Source organism: Carassius gibelio, chromosome B21 (assembly GCF_023724105.1).
Source record: "Carassius gibelio isolate Cgi1373 ecotype wild population from Czech Republic chromosome B21, carGib1.2-hapl.c, whole genome shotgun sequence".
Classification (NCBI taxonomy): domain Eukaryota; kingdom Metazoa; phylum Chordata; class Actinopteri; order Cypriniformes; family Cyprinidae; genus Carassius; species Carassius gibelio.
In genome coordinates, this window is record NC_068416.1 from 6,994,202 (window position 1) to 7,007,579 (window position 13,378).

Here is a 13,378-nt window from a genome sequence, read left to right on the forward strand (position 1 = left end):
AGTGGTATACAAAACACGAGCAACAGTTGACATCTGGGAAATGTTCTCATGGGATCTGTCAGCATCAGGAAAGCTTCATGGAGTACGGAGCATTTGATTTGAAAGTAGGTGTGTTTCGTCACAGCTCTTCACTGTGTATTTGGGGATTTGCCTTCGTTACCCATTGTCTTACCATAGGTACTGATCCCATGGTTGCTTAAAGAATGGCAGAGCACCCACAAAAAAAAAAAACTCACATTGGGTCCCTGCGGGTGGTTATATACAAATGCGTTTTGTACCCAAAATCGGTCACTAATCTTGAAAAATCGAAGTGTTGAATCAGACTTGTCATTATTACTGAATTAACCTTCAGTCATTTATGGAGGGCCATTCCAAGATTGACAATCAACCAACAGACATGAAAGATCACATCAAATCTGGAAACCAAAAAGCTGAATCTTGTATTGCGATATGAATCATTTATGATAATATTTTATATCGCAATAGTTATTGTTGTAAATTTAAATGTTAATAAATAATATATATGTAGTAAGAATAATTATAATAAATGTAATGTGTATAATAGAAATAGAAGTAATATTAATAATAATAAATGAATAATGATGACTCACAAGTATTTCATTTTTATTTTTAAATAGAAATTTTATAAAAGTCAATCCAGAAAAATTTATAAAATATGCTGTCACAATTTTTTACCGTATCATACAATATTGTTATTTATCCTATCAATTTATCAATGCTTTCCATATGTTGGTTTGAACTTATGAAGGTAAACATAACTAATGGTGTCTAATGAAATGAATTATCAATCGTTTAAAAGTAAATCAGTCTACAACAAAGCATTGCATTTTAATTTTGTCAGATAAGATGCTGCACAACAGAACCGTATACATTCATAATAATAATAATAAACAAAAACTTGATTGTAGTGATGGTCTTTCAGTTTTACTTTACATTTGATTGTGTTTGAAGGTATTGTTTCTTAAATGCAATGGTGTAAAGCTGGTAAAATGACTTCAGCTCAGGAGATGAAGTGCATGTGTTCATCTCCTCTTATATTAAGACACTGAAATCACTGAGTGTCATGTGTGTGTGTGTGTGTGTGTGTGTGTGTCAGTGGGAACTGCACCATTAATACACACACACAAAACATGTGAACTTATTACCTGCAAGCTCTGACTGGCTTCGGTCGTGTGTGATAGATAGGATGTTAGATTAATCCATAAAGTTATTGAGTAAAAATGTCCAGAGCTTACTATCATTATCCACATTTTTAATCTTGATCTTGATATGACATTGTTTATCGGTCAGTGCTAATTCAGGCTATTTATAGAACGTGCTTGGCAGCCGACTCGGAGATGCATGCAGGCTACCTGACTTACAAACCCTCCTTCCTTCTCTCACTGTTGATCTTTCTTTGGTGATGGGGTTTCTCTTTCTGAGACCACATCACCTCGTCTTTTGTGTCTGCGAATCTAGATCAACTCACTAGTCAGCTTCACTAGGTTGTAGTCTTACCATACTCATGAATACTTGCTCATTGCAATTTTCCTTTTTATTGTATCAGGCTGTTAGATTTATACCTTGTTTTTTATTGAATGTTGATCATGGTTTCACACTGTACCCATGGTATGGCTGTGTCCCAAACCTTGTGCCTTCATGTCGTCTTCACAGTGCCCTTAAAGACAGCCGCTTTCCCCCCATGACGAGGGACGAGCTGCCGCGCCTCTTCTGCTCAGTGTCTCTGCTCACAAACTTCGAGGATGTTGGTGATTATCTAGACTGGGAGGTAAGAGCGCACAAGATGTTACCATCTGTTATCCACATTTGTTTTTGCTGTACACATTTTAGTTATAAAAGCCACTTAACACTAAATCACTGTTCCCTGAAGAGGCAAATAAGTGTCTGTTCACTGAATTATTTGCATGAGTTTTTAGGCTTTGTCAGTTTAAACATGAGAAGTCTGAACCACTAATCTGAACAGGCCACTAGAAAAAACATTTAGTGTTAACCCTAACATGGAATTTCACAGGGCTGGGTGATTTTTTTTCCCAATATTATCAATTCATTTGAATTTAATGTTTTGTCATGATTAAATTTTTTGTAAAGCAAGGAATCGTGTTTTTGAATAGAACTATTACCAAACAGTAATATTAGACACGTTAATGATAACAGTCAAGAGGAAAGAATGATCCAAACTCATGACGGTGCACGAGAGGTCAAACGCTTCCACCAGGCACAGTTTTACATGGAAAAACAATGGAAAGCAGAACAGTGGAATAATAATGATAAAACAAAACCGTAAATAACTACTACTGTATGTCTGATATTTCATGTTTGCATGATGCTAATGGGCTTAAACTGCTGTTACTTTTATATAAAACATTTAATAATAGTCTATTTAAATAATATTGTAATTGCATTAAGCTGACTAGATAATTGTAAAAAATAAAAAACAAATAAAAAAACAAATTGAAATCAAGGATCTTTCAAATGTTCTGATAAGAAAATAAATGAAGATGATTTGCTTTTTTGCCATATCACCCAGCCCAAGAGTTTCAGGCCTTATACCAATAACTGATAGTGTTTTTTTTTTTTTTTATCAATAAAAAGTAATATTTGAATAAACAAAGGCTGCTTAGTTGAACAAGTGACACTTACAAATGTTATGCTGATTTAATGAGTCATAAATGAAAATATAACTGCAAGCAGCAATGATGGGCACAGGCAAGGATTTAGGAAAACAAAGCACAGTGGGGACATGCATTTAACCCTCTGGTAGTCTTTGGTTGTTGGTGATGAAAAAACATACAATGCTCACAAAAATTAAAGGAACACTTTTTAATCAGAGTAAATTACCAAAAGGTGCCCTAGATGTGCAACAATTAGACTGCCCCCAAAATGGGAATGGTTTTACTGAAGGAGGCCACTGACATTTTTCCCTACTCATCTTTTCTGACGGTTCTTTTTCTAGTTTTGCATTTGGCTAGGGTCAGTGTCATTACTGGTAGCTTGAGGTGATACCTGGACCCTACAAAGGTTGCACAGGCAGCCCAACTACTCCAGGATGATACATCAATATGTCCCATTGCTAGAAGGTTTGCTGTGTCTCAAGAGCATTGTGGAGATTCCAGGAGACAGGCAGTTACTCTAAGAGAGCTGGACAGGGCTGTAGAAGATCCTTAACCCATCAGCAGGACCGGTATCTGCTCATTTGTGCAAGGAGGAACAGGATGAGTTCCAAAACAATTACAAAATGACATTACAAAATGACCCCCAGCAGGCCACTGGTGTGAATGTCTCAGACCAAACAATCAGAAACACACCCGACGTCAGTGATGGTCTGGAGAGGCATATACATGAAGGGATACACAGACCTCTACAGGCTAGACAATGGCGCCGTGACTGCCATTAGGTATTGCGATGAAATCCTTGGACCCATTTTATGACCCCAATTTGGTGCAGTAGGTCCTAGGTTCCTCCTGGTGCATGAAGATGCCCGCGTCATGTGGGGAGAGCATGCAGGCAGTTCCTGGAGGATGAAGGAATTGATAGCATTGAATGGCCACCACGCTCACCTGACATAAGTACAATAAAACACCTCTGGGACATTGTTTCAGTCCCTAATGTTGCACCTCTGACTATCCAGGAGTTTAGTGTTGCCCTGGAAGAGATCTGGGAGGAAATAACCCAGGACACCATCTGTTGTCTCAATAGAGACGTTCCTGTGGCTCAGTGGTAGAGCATTGCATTAGCACTGCAAAAGGCCATGGGTTCAATTCCCAGGGAGCACACATACTGGTAAAAAAAATTGTGTAGCCTGAATGCATTGTAAGTCGCTTTGGATAAACGTGTCTGCTAAATGCATAAATGTAAATGTAGAGATGTTGTCAGTCAGGCATGCATTTAACCATGTGGGGGCCATACAAACTACTGAGTACCATTTTGAGTGAAATGACTAGCCTGTTGCATAATTATTTCATTTTGATTTTCGGGGTGTCTTTGAATTCAGCCTCTTTGTAGGTTGACCATTTTAATTTCCATCAAACAATGCGGAATCCTTTCATTCCTAACACATTAACCAGTCCCTATCCGTATAGATATACAGCATGATGTTTTTCCCCAGTGAGATCTGATGTGTTTTCAAAGTGTTCCTTTAATTTTGTTGAGCAGTGTCATTTTGTTTACATTTTTCTAATAATCCGACAGCATGATGCTTCATGATTTTAGTCACACTTGGGAGAAGGCTAATTGATCTTAAACATAACCCCAATAGGAAATGAAATGAAAGGAAATGTATAAACATATGTTTAACCACATAAGCAAATCAGGAAAGCAGGTGTTCAGCACAGAGTGCAATGCAGCTCAGTCTGGAGCTCGAAACAACTTCAGAGGTGGGACTCTCTGAAGTGACAGTTTTAGTTTATTCTGACCCTATCAAGATCTGCACACAAGCACAGGCCTCAGCCTACAAGTCAAAAATGGTCTGGCCACTGCAGGACAGCTTGCAAATTGCGTGATCAGAGAGCGAATCTGGCATGTGCAGAATTAGCTACTCACAACATACTCTTTCAAATGAAGCACAAGCTCACAGACTTATTCTGGCTTTATACTGTGAAAGCTTGATGATTCAGGCCGTGCAAACATACACATAGGCACATACTGTCCTTGGTGACCTACAACAGTACAGACAGAAACGAGCCCTGGGTGAGGAGTGACGATGATGTATTGTGTATTGTGTGTCTTTTTTTTGGTAGTGTTTGCAGTGTTTTTCCTTCCTGTTAGCTGACTGAGACTTGGCCTGCAGGCATTTAACAGCCACATCCAGATAATAGACCGTCCCACCTTAGGGTCACACTTGAGTTTAGTAAAAACTAATCTGGCTTACGCTGCGTCTTCCTCCTTAAAACAGTTTGATAGGATGCGTGTCATTCAGATAGCAGTCACTAATCCTCTTGCCACATCTATTCTGCGTTCTTTTCCTGTCTGTTCACACAACCAACCAGTCATGTTCAGATCCTGGATCAGATAGCAGGTCTTCACATTATGTAGTTCTGCTGATATTCTATATGTATTCATCCCTTTTGTCAGCAGTGACCCAGTTCAGAGCTAGACTGTGTTCACACAGTAAATCTGAAGTGTATCTCTGCTTTAGGAACCCTTATCTAGTGGTTTGTCACTGCAAGCATCACTATTGCTCATACCTAGGGTTAGGGATTTAAAGTGATGAAACAGACGAAAAATTTAATTGAAATGCCTGTCTGCTTATTCTTGCACAGTAGAATCATTTTAACTTTTCATTGATCTGATTGTCATCATGTAAAAGCATTAACCTGATTCTCATATCCAGATTAATCCAATATTCCAGTTTCGATCGGAATAAGACAGCAGGTTTATATTTTTAGGACAATATTATACATACACACACGTCTGTTAGTGTTGTCAAAGGTACCAACTGCGGTACCATTTTGGTACTGAAAATTTAAAAACCTCCATTTCCTGCTAAGATAACATGAGCAGATTCTGAAGCATTGATCATTGAAGCCAATCACAGGTGTTCTTTTGTGAAACACAGTGACCAATCAGCGCGGTTTAATAATCTGCTCAACAGTGCTTAAATCTTAGTGGGAAATGGATGCATTTATAATTTCAGAACCAAATGGTTTTGCAGCCAGTTTATAAAAAAACACTAGTGTCTGTATGCATGTATAATAATTTGGACGTATATACTAGGACTGTCAACGAATATTCTAAATTCGAATATGTATTCGAATTGTTTAAAAAAAATGAATTTCGAAGGTGAAAATTTATATTCGAAAAAAAAGAGAGGAAAAAAATGCGTGAGGTGTGGTTGTCTGCTTTGCGAATTGTTGACCCGCGAGATAAAGTTGTATGCAAGCTATTTAAGATACAGTTAGCATAACGCATTCGACCACTAGCAACATGAGGTCACATCTCAAAAATGTGCACCCAAATGAGCATGGCATAATGTGTGGAACTCCAGCTAAACCGTCACGTCTTGACACTTAACGTTACTTTGCATTGCCCGCTCTTTGTCTGCAACATGACAAGAGGCCATAACGGATAAAACTATTTCGTTCAATTGTAAGGACATGAGACCGATCAGTATCGCGGATGGGGCAGGCTTCGGGGAGTTATGTCAAGCAATGGATCAGAGGTTTGATTATTTATCGTTTCATGTCAAAGAAAAGTTCCATGTTTACCACAGTACAGCTCGCTCGGAGCATTCAATGTCAGTTCTATATGCTGTAAAACTTCAATTAATATTAATAATATTTATTTCAATCACTGAATGAAGCCTGCTATATTTGGGACAACAGTCGCGACCTTAAATTGCTTGCACAAAAATTTGTTTGTTCATTTAAACCAGCGGTTCTCAATTGCAGTCCTCGCGCCCGCACATTTTGAACATTTCTCTTGGCGATTCAGACGTTTGTTCTAATTTGTTCTTCTTGACGTAATGCGCATCATTGACAACATGTGCAACCAGATGTTCGAATAGTTCGAATATTCGTGTATTTTTTAGAGGGAATATTCGAACGTCATTTTTGAGCAATTTTGACAGCCCTAGTATATACTGAATGAAGACTCTGGTAGATGTAAACATCTGTTACAATGGTAGACACTGTAAACAGATTGTGTCGGCACACCTATGAATATGGGACTACTGATATAAACTACTTGTGTTTTCTATGTAAAATAGGCAGAATAATTGCAAGAAGAAAAGAAAAAGTGGAGATAAGGTTAGAAAGCATAAAGCTTGTGGTTTCAGAATGCCAGTGTGAAGCCTGAAGCAGGACACAACCCATAGTTGCATATAAAGATCGTACCTCTTGGATCTTTTAATTGAGTACCTCTGCCATACATCAAAAGTAAGGGTACAAAGCTTCCATCACAAATAACTATTAAAGACTAATAAATTTTCCAGGTGAGAGCTGTCTTTTTTAACACAATCTATATGCAAATGGATCATTCTGCTTTCATTCCTGGTTCCTGATTGTGCCTCCTCTGGGCTTTTAAAGTCTGTCCAGAGTAGAGCTTAAGGTGAGATCATGGCCCGAGGAAAGATTACGAAGGAGAGGGTTGGTGCTGCTGCTCATTTCTCATTTTTTTCGTATACAATTACTAGCGATTATCAACGTTTAATATATTTAAAACCATTTTCTGCTAAAAACAGGCAATGAGTGTTTGAAATGACTTGCATTGTGATCAGCTTGGGAGATTTTTATGCAATGCTAAATGTTATGTATGCTAACCATTGCGATACTAGAGATGCACCGATTGCAATTTTCTCGGCCGAATCAGATTTTAATAATTTTTTTTTTAAGTGTGACCTGGGGATACCAATTTTTGCTATGAAATATAATTGTTTTACTTTTTCAATGCAAAATTTAATTATTAAATATTACAATTCCCCCAATTTGGACAAAATTACAGAGGATCTCTCAATTGCACAACTGTTGTATATGACAAAACAGGTGTTATTTCCTACTTTGTTTATAAATTATCATTTTCCTCCCTAACCTTATCAAATGTTATCTTCCACACCAAATCTTACATCGTTTCAATTAATTCAGTTAAAATAAGAAACGGTTCTTACCATTCAGATTAAATCAGCTTAAAATAAAACTCCCATCTTTCCACTGCAGGAAACGCAGAAGCTGCATCTATGTATTTACACCGACTCTTTGAATAAGCTGAGGTACCATAAATGCATTTAAACTGCAAAATTGCAAATGCATTAATAATTTTACAAGATCAATGTTATAATTATATTTAAAAAAGAAAATACAAATAAGGTTGAAAAAATACAATACTTTTATACAGTGGTGGCTAGATTGATTAGAGCACTAGTATATCCATCAGCTAAAAATTGTTTAAAGTCAGTTATTTATTCCTATATTTTGCTGTAGTGTCAGTAGAAAATATCAGTTAGCATTTCCAAACATTCATTTAGCCATTTTTCAAGAAGTCTGACAGCCAATGCTCCAAAAAGCATTATTTTTGACATATTTTACAGCATTTTTACACAAGTGTCTAAAACTTTAAACATTACTCTAGCTTTGCAGGACGGTTTCTTGAAGCGTCTTTGAGACATTGCCACAGTTCTTCTGGATTGAGTCTGTGTCAGTTTGTTCTGTTCTTTCATGTCATTCCAGACAGACTGATGATGATCAGATCTCTCTGTGGAGCACTGGCTGTTTTCAGACAAAAATATCACTGGATTATTACAATTAATGGCAAAATGAATGTTTGGAAATGTAAACCGATATTTCCTTCTGACACACTACAGCAACCATGTTTTAGCTGGTAAAAATATTAGTGATTTAATCATTTTGGCCACCACTGTATATGAAATCAAACCACCAGTAAATGGCTGCAAACGACTGTTTTAGTAAGTCAGTCATTTAGTCATTCATTCAACATATTTGTTCAAATGGCTGATTCATTCAGAATCTTTATAAATCAATGACTCACTCGATTCATTCAGAAAATGAAATAGCAAAATTTGCTTCTTTCCTCAGCGAAATTAAGCAAAAATGGACAATATTGGTCACTGGTCACAAATTATGTCACTTAATTTTAGCTTTTTTTAAAATATTGACTTAGGATTGTATACAATCAGTGTCACGTTGCAATCTTTTTGATATTTGGGGAAACATCTTGGTTGTGTAAATCAAATATTATAAATAGATTTTTTTTTCTACCGCAGTATGCATCTATAACTTTGTGTGTACTATTACACTAATTTTTTTGTTTTATTTCTCCCCAAATCTCTCTCTCTCTCTCTCAGGCTGCGCGAGCCTCATGGCATAACATAAATACCATTGTCACTCTCCGTTTATACTGAATGTAATAGAATCAGAATCATTCGCGCAAAAATTATTGGTTACCAAATTTCAGTGCTTCCCTAGTTGTTATTGTTATTGGCTTTTTCATAATGTTTCTTGTCCAGTCGGGCAAGAAAAATTCTCTCTCACTTGCCCCTTTAAAAAAATTCTACTTGGCGTTAATAGAGCCCTTTGGTTCCCCATGGTATACTTTGGCCCTACACGTATTACAAATTGCGAACTTTGTTTCTTCTTCACTCACAGTGAAGAACTTCCATCTCAACGATGTGTTTACATGCGGATGTGAGCATAGGTGTGATGTCAAAACAGACTGGAAAATCTGCTAATCCGGTCCCTGGCCGGTCGATCGGTGCATCTCTACATAACACAGTAAATACAATCACTATAAAAATACCTAAGCTTGCTTGAAGAAAAATATTAGATCATTATAATTGTTTATTTGGTTTCATATTTCATTTTTCAATGTCTGTGTCTTCCATGTGCCTCTGAAAGAGAGCGTGAGCGGAACTTATCGCAGTAAACATTAAATCTTCCCTCTCTCAACAAGCCATTCTCACAATTTTAATGTCATTATTAGCACCAATATAACAGTTTGTCAATTACATGTTGGTCAGGTATGGAAAGGAATAAATATGATTATTCAAAATGTCTTTGTTTTCTAGGTGGGTGTTCACGGCATTAGGATAGAATTTTTTAATGAAAAAGGATCAAAGCGCACCGCCACCTACCTGCCAGAGGTTGCGAAGGAGCAAGGTAAGAATAAAATACACTTGCCTAATTTTTGTCTGTGATGTCTTCAGCTACACTGTAACACCAGAAATAAGATGCAGACCCAAACGTAACAATTAGTATGAAGGAACATAATTGAATTTCTGTCTATATAGGATGGGACCACATTCAGACTATAGATTCCTTACTTCGAAAGGGAGGTTACAAAGCTCCCATCACAAATGACTTCAGGAAGACTATTAAATTGACCAGGTGAGACAATTGCCTTTTCTAAACTTATTTTTTAATTCTCAGGCTATTTATATGTAGATAACTATTTTAGTACTTGTGTCCAGTGCTACTAGACAATGTTGGGGATTTTATTTATTTTTTTCTTAATGAATGCATTACAATATTGTGTTACTTCCTAGTTAGTTACTTCTTATGGAAGTAATACACTATGATACCTTTGCATTGCTCTTTCTCATCTGGTCTGTGCAATTTCAAATTTACTTTGGGATAAAATTACACTTACATGCAAAATATGATGGTACCCTCGCAACTGGCCCACCTTTAGGGGCATTCATGACCTAATGGATAGATAGCCGGACTTGTAATCCGAAGGTTGCAGGTGTGCGTTCACTGTGTGTGTGTGTGTGTGTGTGTCTGTCTGTGTGTGTGTGTGTGTATGTTTGTTCACTACTCACTGCTGTGTGTGCACTTGGATGGGTTAAATGCAAAGCACAAATTCCAAGCATGGGACCACCATACTTGGCCACGCGTCACGTCCTTTCATTTCCCTTTACAGGTACTCTGCCCTGCACCAACTGTGAGCCAGTGGCATCGTTTTTCCTCACCTTCTCTCCTCCTTTCAAGCACCAGGTCAAGGATTGGCTACATCTCTCAAATGTACAAGTGTTGGTGGTTACAGCCGGTCATCAGATGGGCACCCCCCTTCCTTGGTGTTTCACTGATTTAAGCCCATGATACCTTGGGAGGGCTTGACAGCAGATCCATTGTCCTGGATCTACACCTGCTGACCACCACCTAACTCTGTCCTTCAACAGGTTGGCTCTGCCACCGTACCTCCCGATGTATCCAAATCCAATGTGATGCTGTTTCTGCCTGTTTGGTGACCTTGCCTGCCCAATGGTTCTTCAGAGTGACTTCCCAGGAAAACCTCTGCAGCTGATCTCTGTTGTAAAATGCCAAGCCTTCCATCCATTTTGCTGGCTCCTGAGGGATAAGGCCTTGATATATCTTGAGCTTGCCCTCATGGGCCGCCTCTATCCTTTCTTCCCAGGGTACTGTTTACTCACCAGCTTGGTGCCTCTAGACCACAGGACAATATCCGGTCAGAGGCTAGTGTCTACTATCTCCTCTGGAAATTTGAGCTGCTTCTTCAGATCTGCCCTCATCTCCCAATCATTTGCTGAGGCCAGGACCCCTCTACTCCTCTGTCCTGTTGCAGTGTTCTCTCCTGTCCTGACGAACTACATAAAATGGTGCCTGTCAGGAAGTTGTTTAATCTTCTTCCTTGCCTGTTCCACACCATCTGCCAATTGAGACAGGATCTTATCATGAAGTCACTGGAATTTCCCATCTGTCAAACTTGACTGGCATGCTGATTTTCAAGGTTAGCTTGCTTTCCACATAATGTACCGCTGGGGCTCTCTGCCATCCCCCAAATATGGAGGTTTGATGTCGTAGGTTGAACACATCAAGAACTTTATCCGGCGTCCTTCCATGGTCCAAATATTCTGCCATGTCAGGGCCCTTTTTCATATGCCCTCCCATCTTGTCCAGCTGCCCTGTTTTTTCATGGGAACAGCCTTGACATGCTGAGCTTCCTCCTCTGCCATAAGTTATTGTATCATGCTTTGGGATTCCTTTGGGTCAGCTTTATTCCAGCTTGTTCTGGTGAAGCAACCCAGTCCAAGCCTGCCCTGAGCTACTGTCCCAATGATGTCGACATGCTCCAGCCAATCCTCAGCCTCCATGTTCTGCTGGCTGACCTCTTATGACCTATCCTGACCACAATGCCTGACTTGCGTACTCTTCGCAGTTGCTGTCTAATAGCATCACAGCCTGGTGTGTCTTGGTTGCTTTATACTCCTCGAGCACTGATGTCACTGGCAGCTGCAGCTTGCTGCCTGCACTTTACAGGCCAATGGAGCAGAAGCTTTTTGGGACACCCAGCCACCTCCTTAAATAGCTGCTAATCTTCCTCTCCAATCCCTCAATAGTAGATGCAGGTACCTCAGAAACAAGCAGAGGCCAGAGTAGTCTTGGAAGTACCCTATGTTGGTAACCCCAGGCCTTGTATTTGCCAGGATGAGGATATTATCCAGTTGTCTTCTTGGATAATACTCTCCCTCACACTCCACCTATCATTAGTCTTTCTAGGACTGCTGGGATTATTGTGTCTTTTATCCTGAAGTGGAAATGGTCCTGAATGTGCCCTTTCGGCAATAGGATGAGTTCCACCAGATCCTCCAAAATCCATCTCCTTCAGGGACTGATTTTGCCATAAGGCTGACGTCATCCATAAATGCTTTTATAGGTACCTGCTGGATGCTATTGGCCAACACTGCACCCCGTCACAACTTCTCTGCTGAATTAGTGACAATGCCCACCTCTAGCCTCTGCTATTCAGTGCTGAAATCTCCACAGCTGAAGCGTATGTAGAAGTTGTCAAAGTAGCACTGCAAGAACTTCAGAAAACCCTCTGGGACATGGTAGGTTTTCAACGTCAAATCCAATTTATGGGGTATTGTCCTATACGCATTTGTTAAATCTAGTCACAGAACTGCCAGGTCACCATGGTCATTCTATGTCTTCGTGATTATGCTGGTGTGCTCAAGACAGCCCACTACCCCTGGAACTCCCCCCTTTTGGACGTACGTATCCATGTACCTCCAGAATCCCAAGAAAAATCTTGCCCCTCGATGCTGAGGAGTGAGATGGTATGGAATTGCTTGATCCTTGTAAAATTTTCTTCCTTAAGGATGAAGCATCCCTCAGTGACCAGCCAACTATCTGCGAGGAAGTCCTTCTTCCATGCCACTCCTCAGTAGCTCCCAAAGTCGTGTTATGAGCCTTTTGCAATATTTATGCACCTTGTACAGAATGCCATTTGGTCCTGGTGCTGATTTTGCTTTGGGCTTCCTGAGAAAAGTGTTAATCTCTTTCCAGCTCGGTTCCTCCGCTCTGAAGGGGATGGCCGGTTCTGTTGATTTAATGAGTTACCTAAACTGTAGGGAGCCCTTTTACATTGCTATAAGGTTACAATTGACAGCAGGGCCCAAACTTAAATTCAACTACAAAAATCAACATTCAAATTTATTTGCAAAATTAACTCTAAATTATACAATTACTTTTTGTTGTTGAAATAATAAAATAATTTACACCGTGGCTGTCATAACTTGTTTCATTAAAGATTTATTTAAAGCTGCAGTCCATAACTTTTTGGGTAAAAATGATCCATATCAATATTTGAGCAAGTACAAAACCAGCCACTGTTCGAAACTATTGCATTACTTTAGCCCTTTTCACAATGGTTAATTTATAATAATGTTTTCTAATTTGTGTGATATTGGTAGTTTTCGCGTCGAGCATGGCACTTCTTTACATCACGTCTGTAAACAGAAAGAAGTTGTCCCGGCTACTAGGCTATCGCATGTGAGAATCCTGCAGGTGGTGGATCGTTTAATTATAGCCTATTCCCACAGCAGCTGGAATAATTAAATGGCGAGTTGTAATCAAGAAAGATTATATGAAACAATTTTGAATTAAGT

General features: G+C 39.0%; 1 protein-coding gene across 1 annotated transcript in view; it reads left to right on the top strand.

Moving 5' to 3' along the window:
* The window catches only part of LOC127986496 (nuclear protein AMMECR1-like), a 32,191-nt gene that overhangs the window by 12,925 nt on the left and 5,888 nt on the right, over positions 1–13,378 (top strand). Inside the window, exons 3-5 of the mRNA XM_052588768.1 lie at positions 1,675–1,789; positions 9,536–9,626; positions 9,758–9,854. Of these exons, the coding sequence (XP_052444728.1) occupies positions 1,675–1,789; positions 9,536–9,626; positions 9,758–9,854 (303 nt within the window). The remainder of the gene's footprint in view (positions 1–1,674; positions 1,790–9,535; positions 9,627–9,757; positions 9,855–13,378) is intronic.